The 24,067-nt window shown below is 45.2% G+C and overlaps 1 protein-coding gene across 1 annotated transcript in view; it reads left to right on the forward strand.

Annotated features, from left to right (window-relative positions):
• PDHX (pyruvate dehydrogenase complex component X) overlaps positions 1-24,067 on the forward strand; it is a 114,738-nt gene that overhangs the window by 36,215 nt on the left and 54,456 nt on the right. Inside the window, exons 4-5 of the mRNA XM_006257993.4 lie at positions 21,042-21,250; positions 22,858-22,956. Of these exons, the coding sequence (XP_006258055.3) occupies positions 21,042-21,250; positions 22,858-22,956 (308 nt within the window). The remainder of the gene's footprint in view (positions 1-21,041; positions 21,251-22,857; positions 22,957-24,067) is intronic.

The following is a 24,067-nucleotide window of genomic DNA, read 5'->3' on the forward strand; positions in this document are numbered from 1 at the left end:
CACCTCTGCCCCTGCCCAGCCACATAACAGTAGCTCTAGGGCTGGGGCTGCCGTCCCTGCAATCACTGCTACATAGCCAGGTGGGAGCCAGAGGCAAAAAATGCTCTGTACTCCAGCCAGAGCCGGAGCAAGGGTGGGAAGCGGGCAGCAGTGGGGGCTGAACAGGGTGGGGCAGGATGTGGGGGCAAGTGATGGGGACAACAGATGCTAAGGGGTGCAGGCACTGTGGGGAGAGGCAGGTGGAAGCGGGGGTCAAGTGGCAGGGGGCAGGTGAGGGGAGTACCAAAGCAGCAGGTAGCAGGAGGGGCAAGTAGTAGTTGGGGGGTAGGGGGGCAGATGCGGAATGGAAGGCAGCAAGGTGCCTGGGGTCAGGCTACTTGACCCCCTTGCCACCTGCTCCCCTAGTGCTGCTTGCCCCACTATAGTGGTGGGATGAACAATTTTAAGATGACCCTCCAAAATTAGAGTTTATATATGGAAAATTATTTATTAATCCAATTCTGTAGGAAGGCGTTGTTTTAAACTCAGGGTCATCTTGGTTTCAAGTAAATAGCATACTATTATGTATACGTAAAGCATAGAGTCTAAAGTTAAGTAGAAAGCAGGGTAGATTTTCACCTTATATACTCACTAAAGTATGTAGTTATAGAGAGTCCCCTTGTAGAAGTGGGGAAAAGAAAGAGAGCCGTCCACCCTATTAGGATACTGGATGACCTAGGCAAACACTGTGATACTATGGATTACATGCCACAGTTCAAATTAAAATGAATGAGCTGCAAAAATATTCTGCATTTTACAAGTAGCATTTTGTGGCTGGATTACCATTATTATTACTTCTTATTACACATTATCAGATGATAAATTGTTTGAACGTGTGCTATGTTACAATGTATTAATACTTTAATTGCACTCCGTTAGCACTTTTATTGAGCTTCAAATAACATTTCAGCCAGGGGCCTAAGAGAAAAGATGCAACCAAGACTAATGGTATAATTTGAGAAGTAAAAATCAGGCTTAGTATAGGTCATCTTTTTTAGAGAATGAATAATAGTCAGATATGGAAATACTTTGCCAGGAGAGCAGAGCTGAGGCCCCATTGATTTGGACAAATTAGGCACGAGACTGCACAAAAGCTGTTGGCTGTATAGAATATCTTTTTTAGGAAGAGAGGGTGACTGGATGGTGTACCAGTTATTTCTCTTTCAAAATTCTGTGATTATCTTAGTTATCTTTCTGGAGACAGGAAGGATTTGTTTTTCCTAGTTATGAGTTTTTATTTGTGGTTGTGGTGGGTTTTATTTGTTTACCGCATGATAACTGCGTACTTATTTTTCTTACTAGCTATGGAATGTCAGACTTTTGTTATCTGCAGATTGTTTATATAAAAATCCATAAAACAAATGCTGTAGGCTTTTCTTAGGTTTTCCTAACAATAAACAAGTGAGGAAAAAATGGCTGAACAAACAGTAATAGGCAGAAGCTATCTACAAAACTGCACGTGTCAAAAAAACCCCAAATACCTGTGTCAGCATCTCTTTTATATGAAGGCTATATTTAAAAGAGCCACTATAAATTATACTAGCATTTCATAGTTAATTAAATTCCTGTTAAAGCAACATTATTGTATGCCTTCCTTATCTATATTCATGTCACAGCATGAATGTTCAGCTTCTTTGTGTAGTCAGCTGATCCCTTCATGGTCACAGATAGGTGAACACATTTCAAAGATGACAGGATATGTGAAAGAAAAATGGTTTGAAGCCCAGATCTAAGTATTTGCATTCAGTCCTTTTTTTTTCCCTTCCACATGCCAGCTTTTCCCTGGAACATATTGTCTTAGTATTTCATGAAGTTTATGGAATTGGATCTAAAATTTATTAGGAAAATGAAAGAATTGCATTGCAGTTCAATTGAGATTTTAACCTTTCGGGTTTTAAACAGCAGTAAGTTTTGATGAGAGTGACTGCATCCACATGTGGTGTGGATGTTTGTTTTCCTGGGGACAATTAGCGGTGGCACGCCTTGTGCTGTCGCTAGTTATCTGTGGGGAATGCCTGTGCCATGTGAGCTCTGGCATGCAGCAAATAACCCCAGAAGGGGTAGGGGAGGCTGGGACCAGCTCTGGGCTGGCCCCAGCAGTCTTATTTGGGGTCCTGGGGGCCTCCCAGGGCTGGCTCTGCTTTTGAGAGGCACATGCTGCCTGTGTGTGTGCTGTTCTGCTTTTTTTTCTCCACACGTTTTTTGACCCCTGGATATCCAGGGTTCAGAAAAACCCTCCATGCTGTGCTCCCTTGCAGCACAGGGAACAACTGAACGTACACTATGTGGCACTGCAGCTGGGTCTGCATTGGGACGCAGCCAATGAGTCTTGTCTTTGGAGAACACAAGTTCAATTTATAGCACTTATGCACACTCTTCTAATTTATCTTAAATTAATCTTAATAATCACCTTCCCACACAGTGATTGCCTTGGATGTTTTCAAAAGCTGGCTAGATAGAGCTTTGGTTGGGATGATCTACTTGGGGATAGTTTTGCTTTGAGCAGGGGGTTGGACTAGATGACCTCCTGAGGTCCCTTCCAACCCTAACTTTCTATAATTCTATCCCTGAGATTGAAAGCACTTCATTTTGTTGCCTGGATGGCCTGATGATATGAAGTATCAATGCAGGTAGTCTTAGTCTTTCCTATTTGAACCTTTTAAGAATGATAATTATAAATGGAATGAGAATTCAGGTGTAGGTATACTTTGCTGCCTTATCTGTGGTTTCTTATTAGTTCAGTACTACAATACCAGTGTGCTTCCTTTGGACTTGCCAGGATTTAAAACACTTATGTATCAGTGATTAGTAAATATAACTAATAAGAAGTTTTGCAAACTCTTAACATGGCAGCAGTCATTCCTTTATTTTTGTGGTTTAGTGAAGTGTAACACTGGACAGAAAAAGACTTACTTCCAAACCCAGTGTACAGTATAGGCTTTTAGCATGTGTTTTTTTCTTTCTTTCTTGTATACTGCAGAGACCTCAGATGTTATTAAAAAAATTTGTAAACCTAGTCCCAAAATTACACCACACTTACTCCTTGGTTTTAAATAACATCTGGAAAATGCCATTTGACTATTGGATGAAAATAAGTTCAGAATTAATCACATAGCTTAAAAATCAGTTTATAACACAGCTTGGTAGGCTTCTGTTCCTCAAGAAATGAAATGTGCAAACATTTAAAGTAGAAAATTTAGAGGCATGGAAAAGGGAACATATTTATGCATCTGCTGAATAAGATGCACAGGACTGTTGAATAAGGACTGTGACATAAGATATGTATGACATAAGGATTGCCATTTACTGGGTCAGACCAGGTCTGTCTAGCCCAGCATCATATCTTGCAGTGGCAGAGTGGATTCTGAGATAGAGGGGGAATAGGGCATGTCCAGAATTTTTCACTCCCTGCTCTTGTCCCATTGGAACTGCTAGAATTTCTAAGTGGCTTATAACAGTAGTCTCGGGCACAGCCCATTACAGCTTTCATAATTCAGAGGTTTAGGAAATTCTGATTCAGATGCTGTCCCCCTGCTTACCCGGTCAAACCAAAGAGTCCTAAAGAGATAGCTGACCAAGAAGACCAGGAATTTCTTTGCATAATGAAAAAATATATTTCTGGCAGCCTGTTTAGCTTGAAAGTCTCATTAGAGAGAAATTTGCAAAAACACTGGACTAAGAGAGGTCTTGCTGCATCTCCTTAGGCAAGGAATATAACTTTTTGTCTATATTTACTTCTCCTTTAAAAAGAGGGATAATTGTGTTCATTTATCATCATAAAATGTTTTAGTTATTGATGAGAACATATTAAGTATTAATAAATTTAAAAACTTAAATATTTTGTGGGAGATTTTTAAGTTGATGAGAGAGAGGTTGTGGGTGATCATGTGTCGCATCCAAGAGTCTGTCAGAGCTAAACTACATTCACTTGTATACTGAAATTGGGCCAGTGAAATTCCCTCAAATGCTTGTGGTGTCAGAAGCTAACGTATTTATGACTTTTCTACCATGACCTAATCAGAAATGGTGGTAAATTCTGTGTGGTTACGTACATATTTCTTAGGGCACTGGAATCCACTATTCAGATGTCTCTGGCATTAACTCTGTGGTGTCTGTATAAATGTCTTCCAGAATTGATAGCATTTTTCTCTCAGTTGCTTAGTAATGTATGTTGAATGATTAACACAGTCAGTAGGTCAAAACCAGCTATTCATCTGGTTGCTTACTGCCTCAGAAGGGGCAAAACAATCAATAGATCAGTTCCAGCGGCTTTGGCAGCACATAATTTCTTGAATTTAAAAAATGCTCTTGCTTGTTGGAATTATGTTCTCCCTTTGGGGAATGTTAGGAGGTTGTAAGACTAATATACAATACTTTCAAATTATTTAAAATGGGTATTGATTTCTAATTTTAATTTAAGAGCCTAAATTTGATTGGCAAGTGCTATCAAAGGCTTAGAACAGGTGAGTTATAGCTTTTGGGATTATCTGCCCAGCTCTGACACTTTTTTTTTATTTGGTACTCTTCCAAAAATTCTGTTCTGGGTTTCAGAGGATACTATTCTTCTCTCAAAAAAGCAGATTTCTGTTTTTTGTCCCTCTTCCCCCCTTCCTGCCCCAGCCAATACTGTTCTGTTTTCATCTCAGAGAAGACCGTATTTACATCACTGAGACGTTGTTTAAACTTCCATTTTAAAATAGACTTTGCTTAACTGTTTTGGAATTGAAGTTTTGAGTCTGTTTGATATAAAATATATCTTGCATAATAACCACTGGCAGTTTATAAATGACAGCTGGGGGTGCACCGATAGAGAATTTATGGACTGATACCAATGGCTGATATTTAACAAGCCAGATCAGCTGATGCCGATCCGATTGCTAATATGCGGCCTGGCAGCTTGGAGAGCAGTGTTTGACTGGTAAGTCTGTTGTGGGGGAAGGGGCAAGGGTGGAGGGAAGGGGCAGATCTAGGCCCCTGTGGTGAGGGAGGGAGTGGAGCAGGGGCAGGTGCTGCACAGCTAGGGCAGAGCAGGGCATGGTATGGAGCTGTGGCTCATCTGGGAGATGTGGGGGGGGGGCAGTTTCCACTGCTGTGCATACCCTGTGAGGGCATAGGGAGCGTGTGTCCCTGGATCTTTGTGCAGGGTGAGGGTGGGCTGCTGCGGTGGGTTCGGGGTGAGGATGGTGCCCAGCGTTTCCCAGTGGGAGAGGCAGAGCTGGGCTGCACTTGGAGCGGGTGGTGTCAGCCCTGGGAGGGGGGCTACAGTGAATTTTGGGGTGGCTGTAGCCCCCTCTCCCAGCGCCACTGCTGCCCACTTTGAGCACAGCCCAAGCCCTTCACCGGGAAGAGCCTCACACTGCTCCCAGCCCACAGCAGCTGCCCACCCTCGCCCCATGTACAGATCTGGGGGCACTCGCCTTCCATGCCCTCCTGTGGTGCATGTAGCAGCAGGAACCGCATCTCCTACACAGAGCCCCATCTCCATACCATGCCCTGCTCCACCCTAGCTGTGCAGTGCCTGCCTCTGCCCAGACCCTTCCCCACTCCCTCCCTCTCTCCCTCCCACAGGGGCCTCGATCTGCTTCTCCCACACCCCTTTCCCCTCCCTCTGCCCCTTCCTCCAGAACAGATTTACCAGCCGGGCGCTGCTCTGCACTTCTGGTCGCCTGTGCTGCGCTGCAGCTGTGTGCATGCATGGGGCATTTATCAGCAACATTATTGGCCACATCAGCCAAAAAAGCTGATTGCTGATTGTGCCCGCCTCTGTTCCAGGAGGTGCTCCCGGGCAACTCTTGCGCGGGCGGCTGACCGGGCCTGCCCTGCTCTTGCTGGGGAGTCCCTGGAACTCGCCGGCCGCGGTCGTGGCTGGGCCTACCGCCGGGGTGTCCCCCTCGCTGCGGCCTTCAGTGCCGAAGCACCCCTGGGCGGGCTCACACGGGGCTCTGACCTCCCCTACACCCCGGCCAACGCCACCTTGGGTCGTGGACCTTCCGTCCCTTGTCCCCGAGCGAAGACTGAGCGCCAAGGGCCCTCTCCGCCCTTTGCGGCTCTCTTCCCCGTCACCCCGCCGGGACCTCTGCCCGGTCTTCCCTGGTTCCCTCGCCGGGTTCCCTCCGGCTCTATCCTGGTTCCCTCACCGGAGCTCCCGCCGGCTCCAACCCGGTTCCTTCACCGGAGCTCTCGCCGGCTCCAACCCGGTTCCTTCACCGGAGTCTCCCACCGGCTCCCCGGAGCCTCTGCCAGCTCGTCCCCCGTTACCTCACCGGTGAATCCAGCTGGCCCTCTCTCTAGGCTCCTCCTCGGGGCTTCTGCCAGCTCCCGCGTCAGTTTCGCCGCTCCTCTCCGGCGGCGCGGCTCTCCCCGCCTCCGTTGCTCCCGGCGCGGCTGCAGCCTGTTCGGCCCACGGTCAAAGCCCCTTGCGGGGGCCTGGTTCCACTCCCGGGCTTCCTCCCGGGCTCCGCGTCCTCCCACTGCGCGCCCCTTCTCTCCTCGGGGCCGCCTTTTATTTCCGCGGAGCGGCGCCTCTCGCTGACGTCGCTCCGCCTCAGCTGTATGAAAGCACGACTAACGAGCCGCGCGGGTGGTTCCCCGGCCTGCACGCCGCCGCTACTCCCCTCTCCTGCGGAGCATACGTAAGTGTTCCCCCCGGCCCTGGGCCGGGGGCTCCCTCCAGTCCCGTTGTCCCTGGGACACTGATAATGTCAATTTTCCTTGTAGCGGTGCTGATATGACATGGGACCAATGCATCGGTGCACCTCTAATGACAACTATCTAATTAATATAGATTTACTTTATAGCTTTCTCACTAAGGGCCCAGCATTAAATGCTCATTGAAATGGGGTATTTTCCATGGCTATAACGGGCACTGTATCTTTTATGATGCTTTTAAGTGATTAAAATGAAATATTTATGATAAATGATGACTTATAAAAGCCAGCATTCTTCAAAATTGTTAATAATGTTGGTTTTGCATCATTACTGAAAGGGATATTGTTGTATAGTTCATGTTGCAAATTATGTAGCTTTTTAAAAAACTCTTTTACCAGACCTAGACCCTGGGGATACTAGAAATGTGTAATTTTTTTTTTACTTTTGAAACAAGCAGGTTTTTTATGCAAGTGTTCTCTGTTCGTGCATTGTGACAGGGGGCTTAAGCCGTACCCCTATTACTAAGGGAGAAGCTAAAGGTGAAACTTGAGATACAGGTGAATAGGGGAGGTAGGACACACACCAGGAAGAGATAAGAGGCTGATGACCACCGCCAGACACAAGACGCGGGATGAAGCATCAGACGTTTCCCTCGGGGCACTAGAAGAAAGAAGGAGAAGAAACTGTTGCGGCGGAATTACCCGAAGTGAGAAGGGCCCTGCAAACAGGAATGTGAAAAAACTACCCTGGTCCGGTGAGACGTGGGGGAAATACTTACCTTCAGGATGTTGCGGCTGGAGATCGGCCAGCAAGACCTCGGGGAGGTGGGAGACTTGATCCCTGATAGCTCTGTTTCCCGGGATGGATGACAGACATTCGAAGTGGTGGAGAATGGCTGTGATCGGGGAAGGAGTAGCAAAGAAGCTCCACACTAGGACCTAGGTTCCAACAGCCAAACAGCCCTGATCTCCGGGAGTGGGGGAGAGGAGTGAGGAACTTGACCCTAGGGACCAAGCTCCAGGGGACAACCAGTTTGGCCGGAGCAGCGGTGAGCTCCATGACCAGCAGTGAAGCAGCTGGGAGTCTGCAATGTATCTGAGTGGCGATTTAGCTGCCTTTCACTAATGAGGCAGTTAGCTTGATTATACCCTTTTGTTCTATGTTAAATAAACTGGCACTTGTGAAATATTCTACTGGGTGGTCTAGCATCTCTGACCTCTCCCCTCAGGGATTAACATCAAATCATTTTTCATCTCCATAGTCGTGGCAGGCGAGTCTTGAGGAAGGAGGGGGTGGACAGCTGACACTCTCCCACATGCATAAATCAGGTATTGTAATATACTCCTTGTCGCAGAGCACTGAGATGCCCTGCTCCTAAGGAGGAGAAACTGCTAGGGAAGGGACCCTAGCAGTGAGTAAATGAGGAGCCCAGGTGTGGGTTGCCGGGGCAACCAGGGAAGGTCAGCTGACCGGAAGGGGCCAGGGCCTGGCCCTTATAAAGCCCAGAGGCTGAGGCCAGGCTAGCAGTTCCCTGCCAACAGCCAGAGAGAGGAGCTCCCAGAGCAAAGATGCGAGAACCGCAGGTACCTCTCAAGCAGAGTAAAGGATGGCAGCCCTAAGATGTCTGAGCAACATGGGTTTAGCCGGGTGGCTTTAAGTTACGTTATAGCCTAGGGACTTGTGTTTTGCTTTGTTGTTGTTTATCACCGGTGGTTTGGGTGAGGTTATTAGGGGTTGGAGTCGTCCTCATAGGGGACCCACAGCAGTGTGGGGACCCCAGTGCCAGTAAGGGCGCTGCCTGCGGGGTGCATAGACCCCAGCCCCAGAGAGGGGCGGTTGAGAAGTCCAAGTGCGGGTGTGGTGAGCCCCTGAGGAAGGGCGTAGCATTGCGGTGAGCCCCTGAGGAAGGGCGTAGCATTGCGGTGAACCCTGAGGAAGGGCGTAGCATTGCGGTAAACCCCGGAGAAGGGGACAGCAGTGCGGTGAGCCCCAGAGAAGGGGGTGGCAGTGTGGTAGGACCCAGAGACTGTGCGGCATTCCTGAGAAGGAAAGGGGCAGCATCACGGAGAAGCCCCAGGAGTGGGTGGCATTCCTGAGAAGGCCCAGCGTGGCCACGGAGAGCCCCAGGAGGGGGGCGGCGGTACAGAGAAGGCCCTGAGTGAGGGCGGCGGTACAGAGAAGGCCCTGAGAGAGGGCGGCGGTACAGAGAAGGCTCCAGAGAAAGGGGGCAGCACTTAAGAAGGCCCGAAGAGAGGGCAGCAGTACTGAGGAGCCCCAGAGAAGGGGGACAGTGTTACCGAAAGGGGCAGCATTGTTGTGAAGGCCCTAGAGAGAAGGGCAGCATTGTTGTGAAGGCCCTAGAGAGAAGGGCAGCGTTGTTGTGAAGGCCCCAGAGAGAGGGCGGCGCTGCAGAGGATCCCTGAGAGAGGGCAGCGCTACGGAGAGGGCCTCAAGAGAGGGCGAGTGTATACTTGACAGACCAACGTCTATTCCAACTGCGAGGCTTGGGGCGTGGTATAAGGGGTGGTTGGAGCCATGCATAGCCCCTAAGGTCTAGGGTGTCCCTGAAGCACCCATCATAGAGTGAGAACCCGTAAGGGGCCCGGGAAACCACGGGGTCTGAACCAACACCAAGAAGTGACCAAGAGGGCGTAAGGCAGCCTCCCAAACTTATAAACATCAAAGATGTGGCGGGTGAGAATTAGAGGGTGCCCTTGGGCTGACTTGGCATGGAGAAAGGGGCCTTAAGGAGATCACGGCCCTCCTGTAGGACCCCGCCCGTGACACTCCTATTATAGGGAATAAAAATGGGAAATTGACCAGTTTGGGTGTGTTGTCTAAGGTGCCTGGGGATAAAAGGTGAAAAGTAAATTTGATACTTTCTATTTTTGTTTAAGTTTTTATCATGTCAGGTCTTATATGTAACAAATGATGAACTTTGTCAAGTTTGAATCCTGTTCTAGTTCAACTGTATGCCTTCTGAGAGAGTTACATTTTCTTTTAGTTCAACTTACTGTACTTATTAAGTAGTTTGACCTAAAGGTAGTGTGGAGGAATCTAAGGGTTCTCTTAGATTTATGTAACATTTTAACTCTTTATATATAGGTGACATCCACTGTTCCTATCATTTTTATAAGCATGAGTAGCTATATCATTAACTCTATTGAGTTGCCTGAATGTTTCCTGTAAAATGAAATGCAACTGTTTTTATATAAGGACTTAATGTGTCAAATACTGCCTTGTCAGTCGTACTTTGTGTACATGTAATGTCTCAATATTGAGCCTATTTCAAGCTCAGCAGCATTTAATTGCAACTTAAGCAATAGCATTTCTTGTGAAATATTTATTATCCTCAGGAAAATGTAGCGGCGGTGGAGTTTAAATATTTTTACATACGTCTTTCCTATGTTATGCACACTGAAGTGATTGAACGACGCATAGAAAGTAGCGCTGGGAAGGGACTGACTGCTTTGGAGACCATTTATCAAAAGACCAAGTATAATGCAAGTAGTGCAGACTCCACCCTCAACACTGTTATACCTGGATGATGAGAAACCAAAACTAATTATAGAGACTAGTGGTGTACCGATAAAGATTTCCTTGGCTGATACCTATAGCCAATGATTAATGTACCTTATTGGCCAATGCCCATCTGATAACTGTTATTTAAAGGCATTTTAAACTACTGACATAAATAAACCTTTTTTGTTTGTTTTGCAGTTAATGTGCACATGCACACACAGATCTGCCTCCTGTCTGCTCCAGCCCTTGATGAGGAAGGCAGTGACCACCTTATTCCCACACACGTCACCCACTTGCCCACTGCTCTTCCCAGCAGCCCTGCTCCCTGTGCAGTCTGTGCTGCCAATCCCAGGTGGGCGGGAAGGTAACCTCGTGTGGACAGCAGTGCTGGGTGCGTTTGAAGCCCCAGAGCACACCACTGCCTCAGTGCCAGCAGACCTATGCAGCTGAGCTCCCACAGTCGCCACTTTTGCAAAGGTGCCTGATGGTGTGGAATGTCTCTTGTGACGCCTTACCCAGCCCGTGCGCAGCCCAGCGTCTCCACGGCAGCCCTGGTGCTTAGATCCCTGCGGCATGCATGCTGTTGCCATGACAGTAGCAGCAGGACCTGGTAACAGTCCTTTTTTTGCTGAGTGCAGAGCCCTGAGTCTGCTCCCTGGCACCCCCCTTCCCCCCCCCCCCCAACTGCTGCTTTCTGGGACATGTAGTCTGCCATGGACTCAGGCTAGCAGTAGGGTGTGGGTACCAGGGTGCTCTGGGTACGCAGCTGTAATTATTGGTTACAGTGACCAAAAAAAGCTGATAGCCAATGACAATTTCTCCTTTTATGAGTGCTGATCCAGTAGCTAATATATTGGTGCAACCCTAATGAAGACCGTCATCAGACTAGTTCATAAGTAGATTCTTATTAATACCACTCCTAGTTACTTTAAAGCCAGCCTTGGTATATCTCTGTAAACTCTAGTCCTACTTATGACTTCAGTGTAGACCTAAGCTAAGCATAACTAGTTAATAAAGTAACCTGGACTGAAGAGCCCAGGTTTTCAAATGTTTAAAAAAAAAAAAAAGATATTGTACCTTCACCTTAAAGAAGTTCTATTTGGAACTTGCATCTCTAGCAAGTCAGTGGGGAAAAAAAGGGTTTAGGGGAGGACTGCAGACCTAACCAATTGAATAACTACCTCAAAAAGGATATAATTAATAAGCATGGAGCCTTCAAGGAATGGGAAGAGGCACACTGATCGTCAGAGAAATCTAGATTTTAAAGGGCAAAAAGTTGAGGAATAAAGTGAAAATTGCCAAAAGCCAAGTTAGAATTTGCAAAGTAAATTAAAATAAACAGAAGATTCTTTAGCCATAAGGATATAAAGAAAACAAAGAATAAATGGGGGCACAAGGCAGTAAGAATGGAGTTGAGATTAATGACGATAAACATTTGGCCCAAAACCTAAATAAATGCTTTGTCTTGGCTTTTACTAAGTAGAACGAAAGTATTGGACATGAGGATTAAATCCGAGTGGTTAATGGACATGAGGTACTGGGAGTGGATGTTACTATATCTTGGTAAGAGCACAATTCTAAGAGCCTGACCCATGCAGGTCAAAAGGACCTGGTAACTTTTACTCCAGAATTCTGAAAGAGCTGACTTGGAAAATTAAAAGTCCAATAGCAAACCACTCATGTTGGGGATAAAGCTGTTTGAGGAGTAGCAAATCTGTATTTAATAAGGGTAAAGGGATGAATGAGAGTGAGTGATCCAGGCTACTGCAGACCTGTCATTTTAGATCTCAATTGTATGCAAGGCTTTAGAACAAATTTGAAAACTAGGAACAATTAAAAATGTCTAATTAAATGGAAAATAGAATATGATACAGCATGATGGATTGTGCCAGACTAAAGCTGTGGACAGACGTTATAATTGCATCCAGAAAATGAGCATGCAATTATTCAAGGTCTGTAAGGCTAAAAAAATGGCAAAAAACTGTCGCAAAATGAGCTAATTCAAGTACAGTAGCTGTGAAGATGCAATGCAATGGATTTCACTGCACAGTAGTTGCCTGAATAAGTACAGGAAGTCCCAGATACGTTTGTACATGGCCACATTAAAACTAGGGATTCCCAGGTCTTTGCTCCTTTTGCTACCAAAAATAGCAAGATTAAAAGCTAGTACCAGTATGATGATGCCTGCTGCACTCATGCCTTTGTGGTACAGTGTAGACATGCCCTAAGAAAGAAAAATCTGTTCTCATCTTCAGAGTGAGATCCTTAAGAAATAATAGTTATCTTAATCACTTATTTATACCTCTATAAGCTAGGGGAACACCCATTGCAGGAGTGGGAGTATTGAGAGAGGTTTTGGGGTTTTTTTTGCATAAGATGCAATTAAGCTGCAAATGAACTACGAGTGTGATTGCCCAATGAGGCTTATGTCAGATAAGAAATTTTCAACAACATGTAATTTCATTTGAAGATACTCTGCATTTTAAGCATTTGTTGTTTTTAAAATAGCCATTAACTTTTATATAACCATTTTTCTCCTTTTAATTTGCACTGTTTTACAGTGCTTTCCTGACTGTTCCAGTTCATAGCATTCTTAACAAGTGAGCAAAGAGTTTTTTTTTTAAGACTTCAAGTAGGAGAACATCCCTTTTGTTAATTTGCAGAACCACTCTTCTGTGGTGAGCATTAAAGTTGATGTTGGGCCAATTTTCAAACTTGTTCTCTTCGTCTTTTGTGTCATTTATCTTTTAATAATTGCTCCATAATACTTTTACTGTCCTCAACAGTTTTCAACTCAGAAATATTTCTAAAACTTTTCTTTATTTCTGACTCGTACATGGCATCTGTGAGGAAACCTGATCAGCAGCTGCTTTGTTCACACCTCGTTTTGTACTACAATGCAAGTTCTAGCTTTCATGATGATGCTGTAATGTTTTACCACTATGTAATGTTTTATTTGCTTTGGTAAGAGAGCACAGACCAGGGGTGGGTAAAATACAGGCCGTGGGCTGGATGCAGCCTGCGTGGCTATTCTATCCGGCCCGCGGGGCCCCTAAAAAAATTTAGAAAATTAATATTTATCTGTCCTCGGTTCCTGGCAAAATTCACAGGAGCCAAGGGCAGTGGAGCCCAGGGGAAGCCCCAGTAGGCTCCTGTAACAGCAGGGCCTGCTGAGCCCCGCCCCCCAGCCGGAAGCTCCAGCAGGGCCTTCTGGCCTGGGACCATGTGGCTGCAGTGGCACGAGAAACTCAGGTAAGTGGGGGCGGGAAGGGCAGGGGAGGACCCTAGGCAGGGAAGGAGCTGGTGCGGAGCGTGGGGAAAAGCAGCCCTTCCCCTACCCTGTGGCTGGCACTCCCTGCTGCAGCTGCTTGCAGCCTATGCGGGGCTGTCCTGAGCAGGCACAGGTAGCCATGAGAGCGGCTGCAGCACTGGGTGCTGGCCACGGGGTGGGGGAGGGGCCGCTTTTCCTGTGCTCAGTACCAGTTTGTAACCTGCCCCTGCTGCCAGCCTGGGCCCTGCTCTGGCCCCAGGCTCACCTGTCGGGGCTGTGCCATGGTGGCAGCAGCTGCTCAGCATGCAGGAAAGTGCGCCCCCCCCCCCCCCCTTGCTGCACTGGGCCATGTTTGCTGCTGCTGCCCACCTTGAGCTCACGCGCTGGGCAACACAGAGGTGGTGGTGGAGGTGCGGGGCCTAGGTTGGCAAAGGGGGCAGGTTTCAAGCTGGTGCTGTGCGGCAGGGAAAAGCGGCTCCCTGCTCCGTGGCTGGTGTCACATGCTGCAGCCACTTGTAGCCCATGTGTGGCTACCTGTACCTACTCGGGACAGCCCTGCGTGGGCTGTGAGTGGCTACAGCAGGGAGCATGGGGAGGGGAATGGGCCGTTTTTCCCTGCGCTCAGCACTAGCTCCTTCCCTGCTGGTGAGCAGGGGGTCGGGGCTGCATGCTGCCCCCTTGCCTGTACTGCAGGGCTGGATGGGCGCTGGGAGCGAGCAGGTGTGGGAGTCAGTAGGAGCACGGGGCCAGCGGGGCCCAGAGCAGGGCGGCAGGAGTAAAGCCTGTGCCCTGCTCTGGGCCCCTCCAGTGCTGGCCCTGAGACATTGGTCCCAAGACATTAGGACATTGGTCCCAAGACAGTGACCAGGGGGCAGGGCACCTGTCAAGGGGCAGGGCTACCCATGTGGCCCTGAACAACTTGCCAAAACTGGGTAAGCGGCCCTCTGCCCAGAATAATTGCCCACCCCTGGGATAGACTATAGTTTGCAGAGAGACATAAGAAATTTATTCTTGGAGAGAGATTCAAACATGGATGACGGAATACAATTGGGATTTGCTGAGCATATAAGAGCTACATTAGAGTTGCAACTAGTACTTTTCCAAAGGCTATCTACCACACATTCAGATGAACAAAACTAACCAAACTGTGTGTAATAACACTTTAGGATGACTATGGCTGATGTTGCTTAGTGAACACCTGTTCTCTTTTAGCGGGTATAGACAGAACATTTGAATCATTCCAAGATTAGGTCACCAATTAGGAATCAGTTCACAGATGTCTCTGGACAGAAGTGTCCCACGTGTACACTGTTAAGGGTTCTAAGTAGAGTCCTCACCTTTTAGGGATTGCATTGCTGCCCAAATGTCACTGGGGGTGGTAGAATACTCAGACTATCATGCATTCCAGGGGTCAGTGCCCAGAGTTTTCCTTAGGATTCCCCCAGAGGGGTAGGGGGCTGTAGTGGAAGCGGTTGCCAGATGCTGGAGAGTTCTGTGGCCCCCTGCTCGTGCTTCCTAGGGGTGTGGGTGTTCTGCAGAGGGTGAGGAAAACTTAATGGTTAATGAGCTAATTTACTTCTCATTGAGCATAGAATTGACAGCCATTCTGTTCTGCTAAGTGCTTATTGTGCATTGGCTCTGCTTTCCCTCCTCTTCCTCCCCCAGTAGTTGACAGGCACAACTTGGCTCTGGATTTAGGACCCAGATGCCTTGTTCTCGGGGTCAGTCCGATCACGACACTTCCATTTGATAATAGGCAAATTTATTGATACACTGTGATAACAGAAAAGAAACAATACCAACAGTTCTATATACTACCAACCCTAGGACTGTCATTAGAGTCAGGATACATCTGGCTGTTATGCAGACTTTACTCTGAGACTTTCTCTTAGGTGTCAGATGTCAGCATGTCAGCAGCCTGGAGGTGGGATGCTGAGGCTCACACTCCCCCAGTGTGGTGGATGAGAGGCTGGTGGTGTGCCCTCTGTCCATGGTGGCCTCAGGGACCCCTCCCAGGGCTGAGGGGGATCCTTTTGAGGGACTCTGAACTTGGGCTGCTTCTTGGAGCCCCTCTTGGGGAGCAGGACAGGGAGGAGGGACCCTTTGTTACTCTCAAGTCTTTGCTTTTGTATTTTCCTTCACTCCTGATGTCTCTTGATCTGTGGCTGTCACTGGTTGGTCCCTCTCTGTGGTCGTCACACTGTCCGCATAGCTTATCATATGCACATCCTTCACAAAACAGGAATCTTAAGCCCCCCTCGTTGACCTCACAAGCTGGTGCCACCCTATCTCTTGTTATGGAACAGTGTGATACATACCCCTAGTATCTCAGACTGTGTCCTTGTTTGTTAGACAGCCTGTCTGCTTTGAAGGCTATGTGAAACTGTGTGTGAGACTCAAGCTTTTAGAAATCAGTTAATCTCTGCTGCCCATCCTGAACCTCTAAATACCATTTTCAAGCCATCAACAACAACCCTCCTGTCACAAGCAGGGGGACCACAAAGTTTTGTCTGTCTCCACCCTCCAGGATCCCTGTCCAAGGGTCCTATCAGAGAAGTGAAGCTAACAGAGGCTTTCTTCTTCCCCATCTCTGTGGACTATGGTCTCTGTGGGCAAATAGCTCTTGGGACAGTAGAGTATTGTATCCCAGAGGACCCCTGTTGTCCTGCATGAGTTTCAGAGGAGGGGTGAGGAGTGGTGGTGCAGTTTGAGCTGCTTGGGGACTGATTGCACACTAGGCACAGAATACTCTGTATCTGCACATAATATTTAATTGGCTCAAGGAGCACCAGTTCAAAATAGTACTTGATTTTTCTGGTGTGCTTTTGAAATGTTCCAGGAAGTTTAAGCTGGTCTAAAGTGGCCTTTTTGTGGTGTGAAGTCTATTTAGGATGTTCAAAGTGTTACATCCACATCTTAGCTATCCCAAATGCATCAACCCTTTACATAATCTAGCTGATGTTTCTTGGATTGACAGAGGACAATTTTCTTAAGTCACTGCAATTCATCTGGCCCGGTGACATGGGCTGCATGTGGTGCCCTGCTGGACCAGCCTTGACTTTGGTATACCCTGATCCAGACTGGCCCTACTGCCCACCTGGAGAGCTTGTCTGTTGTGGGCACCACTTGCAGTGTATGTCCTGGATAGACTTCCTGTGTTGTGTGCACCTATAGTTTTGATTTTATTATAAAATGCAGTGATAATAACTGAAGAAGTGGGCAGAAATTTTAGCTGGTCAGTTTGTAGCAGTAAAAATTGTCCTTAAATTAGAACTGCATCTCAGATACCTCTCAGCTTTGTATGGGCTGAAGAGAGGATGAATGCCTGTCATCTGAAGAACTGGATTCAATATTTATTACCAATTTCTCATTTATACCATTTCTCTTTGAAATATTAAAGCCTTGAACTGATACTTGCTTCTATAAATCTTCAGCCAGGTTACACCAATATGTTAGATTATGCCCTTATCTGTTGGCCTATATGAAGGTTAGTGTGCAACTCCAGCAGCAATCCAGGGAAGGAAATTTGAGAAAAAAACAGAGGAACTCTCTAACCCTCTTCCAGCCCTTTCTTGGGTATAGATTACAAGCTCTTCTCTCATATGCCAGCTCTACTTACTTGCATTTGGCTATATGGAGCCAAGTCTGCACTGATTCCTGTATTCTCTCACCTCTTAGCTCCATGCTCCTATAGAGAAATAAAAACTTTCTGTCCATTCAGGCTCTGTGTCTGGAATAAAAAAGCCAGTTAAGGGTGCATCTCTGTATGTTGAAGGGTCTTTCCAATTCTAGATCACAAGTCAGGCCTCCCATAATTTAAATCATGAGACTTTAAAAAAATGTTTTTATTTGCCTTCTAGTTCCTGAGCTGCTAGGGGTGCATTGAGTTCATAATTCCAAACTTATCTCATCAACAGTGTATGTTACAAGCTTGCATTAAAAATGAAATAAATATTCTCACATAGCCATTTACTTCCAGAAGAGGAGACTTCAAGAAGAAAAAAACCCACAAATAATGTCTGTTTTAGCATAAAATGATTTGAGTGAACATCGTTGTTACTCACCCGGCTAATGTCTTATGTAAATCTGGGACATGAACTAGCCCAAACTTGTTATAGACGGTTGTCTTGGATAGTTATCCTGCTGCCCCTGTTGAGTATGCCTCATAATATTGCTTCTGATGGCAAAAATCCCAGTAAGCACTTGAGATACGATAAATGCATTTCAGGTTTTATTGGAGAGATCAGTTAGAAATGAGGCTGATTATGAAAGGAGAAATGTTATTGTCATAAAATGTAAACCTTTATAATCTACGAGGAAAAAATGCTGGAAATATTTAACAATTTGGGAAATTCCATCAACTTTTCCTGTCATGTAATGTTTAAAGAATACTTCAGAGTGTGGTGGCTTATGTTTACTCTGGGATAATGTTTGTTGCTTTTGTGTTAGCATGTGATTTCTATTAAGCTAATTACTTCCAAATATTTTATTATACTTTGCAAAATGCTTTGTTAAGTCAGAAATATGATAATGCCATCAAGTTAAAGATATTAGTATCTTATAGAGCGCTTCTTTGTCAATTTTAAATACATTTTTCTTCTAGTCTGTTTTACATCACTACACTTTAAGACATGCAGATTGTACTTCCAATAGATTCAAGCTGCAATTTTTTTTTTCATTCCAAGTTCTTAAAGTGTAATAACATGAGCATCTGGATTTTTTTCTTTACTTGCTCTAAGCAGTTCTCTGGAATGACATGAACCTGATTATTTGTGGGTGACTTTGACATTTTCCTAGCCAGGATATGGATTGAAATCAGTCTGGAATCTTTTTTTCTAACATCTGGGCTTATATGTTATATGGTCAGTACTAAAGCAATGAATCCCTTAGAAACCCTTGTCATAATAGCAGTAAAAGAGCTACTTTTTAATAAAATAGCACATCAAAATGCTACTCAGCATAGCTCACAAAGACACTCTCATGAACCCAGAGGGACAGCCTTCCATCTTCAGCTCCCTCTGTGCAAAAATGAAGTTCATTTCCTACCTATGGGGACTTTTTGCCATCTTGTACCATCTGTACTTTTCACAGAGCCTGACGAGGGGACTTTGACCCCGAAAGCTTGCAGAAAAGGACAGTTTTCTTGCAATTTCCCAGTTGGTCTAATAAAAGGTATCATTTTGGAACCAAGAGTTCTAGTTTTTTGTATAATAACAATAAAGTATTCATATCGTTGTTCTCACTTTTTTCTCAAATGAAACTAAGTTTTCATTGTTTAAACATGGCCATTGTTTTAATGGGGGAGAACGATGCCCCAAAATATTGCTATAAATGAGTGGTTTCCAACCCTGGATCGTGACTCAGATGAGGGTTGTGGGGGCAATGCTGGTGGTGCCACACAGAAAAGGCAAGCTGTGACATGTACCGGGACCTCCCACACTTCCGTCTCTGGGCTGCTGCCACCACCGCTCTCCACTTCCAGTGAGGGGGCACAGGGAAAAAAAGGTTGGGAACCACTGCTGTAGATCTTAATGCTACTTTAAATTTTATAAAAACTGTAACCTTAGCATAAATTTTAGTATGAAAGAGTTAGCCTGGCAGTAGTGTAAACGTGAAATGTTTTATCAGGTCATTTTCTTTATCAGGTTCAAAAGTGGCCACTTCTCCATTTAATTTAATTTAATTTAATTTAATTTAATTTAATTTAATTTAATTTAATTTGTTGTCTTGGCTTTTGACCTGGCGGAACTCTCTCTCTAGGTTGACAGGATAATTAAAGTATGATACTGCACCTCCACTTCATAGTTTCATAGTTGATAGGGTTGGAAGGGACCTGAGGAGATCATCTAGTCCGACCCCCTACCGTGGCAGGAAAGAGTACTGGGGTCAAACAACCCCGGCCAGATGTCCAGCCTTTTTTTTTAAGACCCCCAGGGTAGTAGCCAGCACCACTTCTTTTGCAAGTTGGTTCCAGGTCCTAGCTACCCTGACAGTGAAATAGCGTTTCCTAATGTCTAGCCTGAAACTACCCTCTGCTAGCTTGTGTCCTTTGTTTCTTGTAACTCCCGGGAGTGCTTGGGGGAACAGGGACTCTCCCAATGCCTGCTGGTCCCCCCTGACTAGTTTGTAAATAACCAGTGTCTCATAGAGGGGGAGGATCACCTCCTTGAACCTACTTGAGATGCATCTGTGGATGCACGACAAGGTACGGTTAGCCTTTCTGACCGCGTCCCGGCTTTGTCGGCCCATGTTCATTGCAGCATCAATGATGACTCCAAGATCCTTTTCGGTCTCGACATTGGCGAGAAGGGAGTTCCCCAGCCTGTAGGTGTGCCGCTGGTTCTTCCTCCCCAAGTGCATTACCCTGCACTTGTCAGTGTTGAACCCCATCTTGTTCTCATCGGCCCACCCCGTAGCCTGTCAATTGTGACTCCAAGATCCCTCTCTGCCTCCGAGCTGCTGAGAAGGACACTCCCCAACCTATAGGTGTTTAGCTTTACAACAAAAATATTTCAGCCATTTTCTGTTATTTTGAGTCTAGCTGAGTTTGGGACCAGTCCAGCCAAGCATTTTTCCTGGCTACCTGTGAAACCAGGGGCATTTCTGACATTTTGGGGATTGCCAAGTAATAGAGATGCCCTAAGAATATCTCCTGTGCAAAGGATTGTAATGGTGGTGACCTCCGGTCTGTGGATTTGTTTAATGACAGGTTAAAGTGACATTGCAACTACTTTGATCAGAGGACCTATCCTTGCATTTTCAATAAAACATGGCCTGGGTCTGATTTGCTCTAGCAAATGAATTCAGCCATTTTTACCAATCTCTACAAATTTGGCGCTCCCAGTGTACTTTGTAAGGGTTACATATATGCCACAAAACTGCTGTCACTTCTCAGGTGGGATGGAACAGCTGTTCTGCATGTGTAATGCTGAAACAGTTATCAGATTAGGAAGCAAAGATTAATGTCAGAAATGTTGAGGAACTGTAGTTACGGTTTACCTTTTTTCCAGTTTCCCTGATTGCTGTTGTATGCAATATCCAAGTTTCCAAGGACTTTGGATATTTGATTTAAGATTAAAAATTGAAAAGGACTGCATTGCACACAATGTCATTATCTATAGCTGATAATTTGGCCTAGATATGTAAGCCATATCTTTCAAACTTGGTTGTCTAAAATAAGATACTTAACTCCATATAGAAAACTTAATAAATTAGGTTTATTTGCAGAGGTGTGGGTCACCCAAAACTCTCACCAACTTGGAGGGTTTAAACACCTGACAGATGGAAAATTTCTCAGAAAAAGCAACTTTGGTATAAGTTAACACTTTACCTTGGCTTTAGTAACAACTGTTTAATTCTGGTCCTGGATGGTGTTTTTTTTGGTTTGTTTGTTTTTTAACTAGTAACAGGAATAAAACTATAAAACTTGTTGTTCTCTTCTGATGACATGTCACTAGTATGCCTGAAAAATCTACATCTACTTGGTTTGGGTGGTGGTGTTTTGTTGAGATGATGCTGTATATAGCTTACTTGTAATATCCTTATTGTCTTTTAAATTTAGATGGAAGAAGGAAGTAAAAATGTGCGCCTGGGAACACTAATTGCTTTGCTAGTAGAAGAAGGACAGGACTGGAAACAGGTTGAAATACCAGCAGACATTGGTAGTGATATACCTTCTCAGGCTCCACAAGCACCTGCACCTCCTCCCACTTCAGGAGACCCTGTGATTCCAGCCCCTAGCAAAATGGAACCTCCACCTGGAAAATTGCAGTGAGTCTCTATATTGGCATGAACCAATGTTTTCATTGGTCCCACAGTTGGGGCCGCATTCATCCCTTGTGTAACTCTTATGAAATTAGTGATCTTGATAAATTGTGCTGTCTTGTATCTAAAGCTGAATTATTGTTTGAGACCTTCTTACAACTTTGTCTGATTTATTTAGACCTTGCTATGCAGGCAAGTCTCTTTGCTATAACATATAGTGTGAACTTAAAATGATATAGTTACACAGACATAATTCTCAGCGTGGCTGCTTTTTTAGTCTCATCGGAGTTCTTTTGCCACTTTAGCTCATGTCACACGGGAGAGATTTTAAACTAAGATGAAAAACAAGTGTTCCAATACTAAAATAAGTGTGTCCACATTAGAGTGGATATGTTAGTAGACTATAACCCACTTTCTCTAATCTGTATGAAATGGTGTCACACAGAATAACTTCTTTTTGTTTTCTTAGTAGGTGGGTGTGAAACATTCAAGACTATTGACATAAGAAATGTGCCTGTCATTAAATGAATGCAAATTTGTAAGGACAGCTTGGTAATAATCAGTATAAATATCTTGAATAGAAAATTAGTTTACCACAGCAAGACAGTGCAAGCATTGGCGGTCTATAAATCATTGATTTAGTTAGTTTAATAGAAGTTGTCTACAAAATTGCAGCAGTACTTTTGAATCATCTTTTTTCATAAATCTATAATGCTTTTTTATATATTGTAAGAAGATCCTGGCTATGGGCTGCTGGTGGTTGTATACTTTATTATAACTGGACAGAGTACTGTGTCCAACTGATTGATTGGTGTGTGGAGCTAAGACTTGTTAAATATAGACTGTTAGAGAAATAAAACTTCTTGGTAGTGTGGTTAGTCAGTAAACAATTCTGTGGCTTTATGGTTCCTTGCCTAATTGCATGCCAGATTTGTTTATATACTTTTGCTACTAGCCTTCAGGCTGTCCTAACTCAGCCAGGGAAGCCATGTGAAAATCACTAATTGAGGTCATTATCTGCATGCTTGCTAGAGTAGGAGGATGTTCAGAATACCCACAAGGATTAAGTCAAGAGTTTTTTCAAACAGAAGAATGTAAGAATGCAACCTGTTTTAGTGAAGGTCCTAATTGCAAATGTGAGATAACTGATTTGAAACAATGAACAGCAATTGTGATTTATATTTCTTATATAATCCCAAGCATATAATGCTTGAGAAGTAAGTACATTTGACCATGTAAAGCAGAAAATACACCAATGGTATTGAGACACACACCACCTTATTTCTTCTAAATGGCCTAGAGGAGATGGCTGTCCTGTCATTAAACTTGAGATGATCTCTAGCTTTGGCTTTTTGAACCTTTAGGATCCCCAGAAACTGATGTAATTTAGTACAGTCTCACCGACTTGGTGCAGAGACCAGCCATACATATTGCTGCCCTGGGGTCAGTGGAGTACAGTGAGCTTTGAGCTTCGTGTTCTACTCACTGACTTGCAGTGTCCTTCCCCAGCTGCTACTGAAGATCTGAATTATAGCATGTTGGTTACAGTAGCTCTTGAGAGACTTTACATGTTAATCTAAGATGATTATTTAGATTATATATTTTTATTTTAGGATTCGTTTAAGTCCTGCTGCCCGTAACATTCTGGAGACACATGGACTTGACCCAAGCAATGAAACTTCATCTGGACCTCGAGGAATCTTCACTAAAGAGTACGTATAAACCTACTGCAATCCTGTAATTAAACCATTAATTTCCTTATTTTAACCTAGCCCAAATTTCATTATGGTTTTTATATTACATGGTTATTCTTTTTCTTTTTTTTCATTTTTGTCCTTTCCTTGGAGGAATTCACAAGTTGAAAGACCAAGGGAGAGGATATTGGAAGCTCTGTGTGTGTGTGTGGGGGGGGGGGGGGTGTTTGATGCAAAATGACTGTATTTTTGTCTGTTTGATTCCAGAGATGGGGACTGTCTGGCTGTGGAAGCACCTGGAGGAGACTGTAGCCCTTGTAGTGCTCTCCATCGCAACCCTTTAAGTGGCTGACTGTCCCCAAACTGAGCTGTAACCTAGTGTTGGGCAGCTGCCCATTCAGCCACAGAGGCAAGCAGTTTTATGAGGAGTTTGAAGTTCCTGTTTACACTCCCAGGCCACATCCAGATGTACATGGACGTTTGGTTCCCCGGGGACAGCTAGCGGTGGTGCACCTTGTGCTGCCACTAATTGTCCCCCCGACACGCCTGTGCCATGTGTACTCTGGCACATAGCAAGTTACTTCTGGGGTCAGCAGCCTTACCTAGAGTCCTGGGGGCCTCCCAGGGCTGCAGCAGCAGTAATCCTGCTGTATGGAGCCTGGCCAGAAGTGGAGTGTGGCTCTGACCAGCCAGACTGGCTTTGGGTGGCATACCACATGCACCATTCTGCTTTTTTTTTCTGCTGTGTTTTTTTGGACACCTTGATATTCAGGGGTTAAAAAACCCTCTGTGCTGCTCCCTTCCAGCACAGAGAGCAACTGAACATGCAGTTTGTGGTGCCACATACTGCATGGCCGTGCTCATCTAGGCATGGCCCCAGTGGTTGTTGCTGACCTTAGCAGGCACAGCAATTCATCTGTGGGGTATTCTAGAATCTATTTTATTGTCCTTCTGGAGAGATTGGCCATCATTTAAAAGTGTAGTATCTGCAAGGGACCATTCTATCCATGGCAGCATGGAATCAGCTGATTCTGGAACTGATCACCATTTCTGGATCAGGAACTTTTGGCAGGATGCACTACCAAGTGTGTATGTGTTTGTGTTCTCAAAATGCCATACAGGGGAGGAT

The sequence above is a fragment of the Alligator mississippiensis genome, chromosome 2 (assembly GCF_030867095.1).
Source record: "Alligator mississippiensis isolate rAllMis1 chromosome 2, rAllMis1, whole genome shotgun sequence".
In the NCBI taxonomy this organism is placed as follows: Eukaryota; Metazoa; Chordata; order Crocodylia; family Alligatoridae; genus Alligator; species Alligator mississippiensis.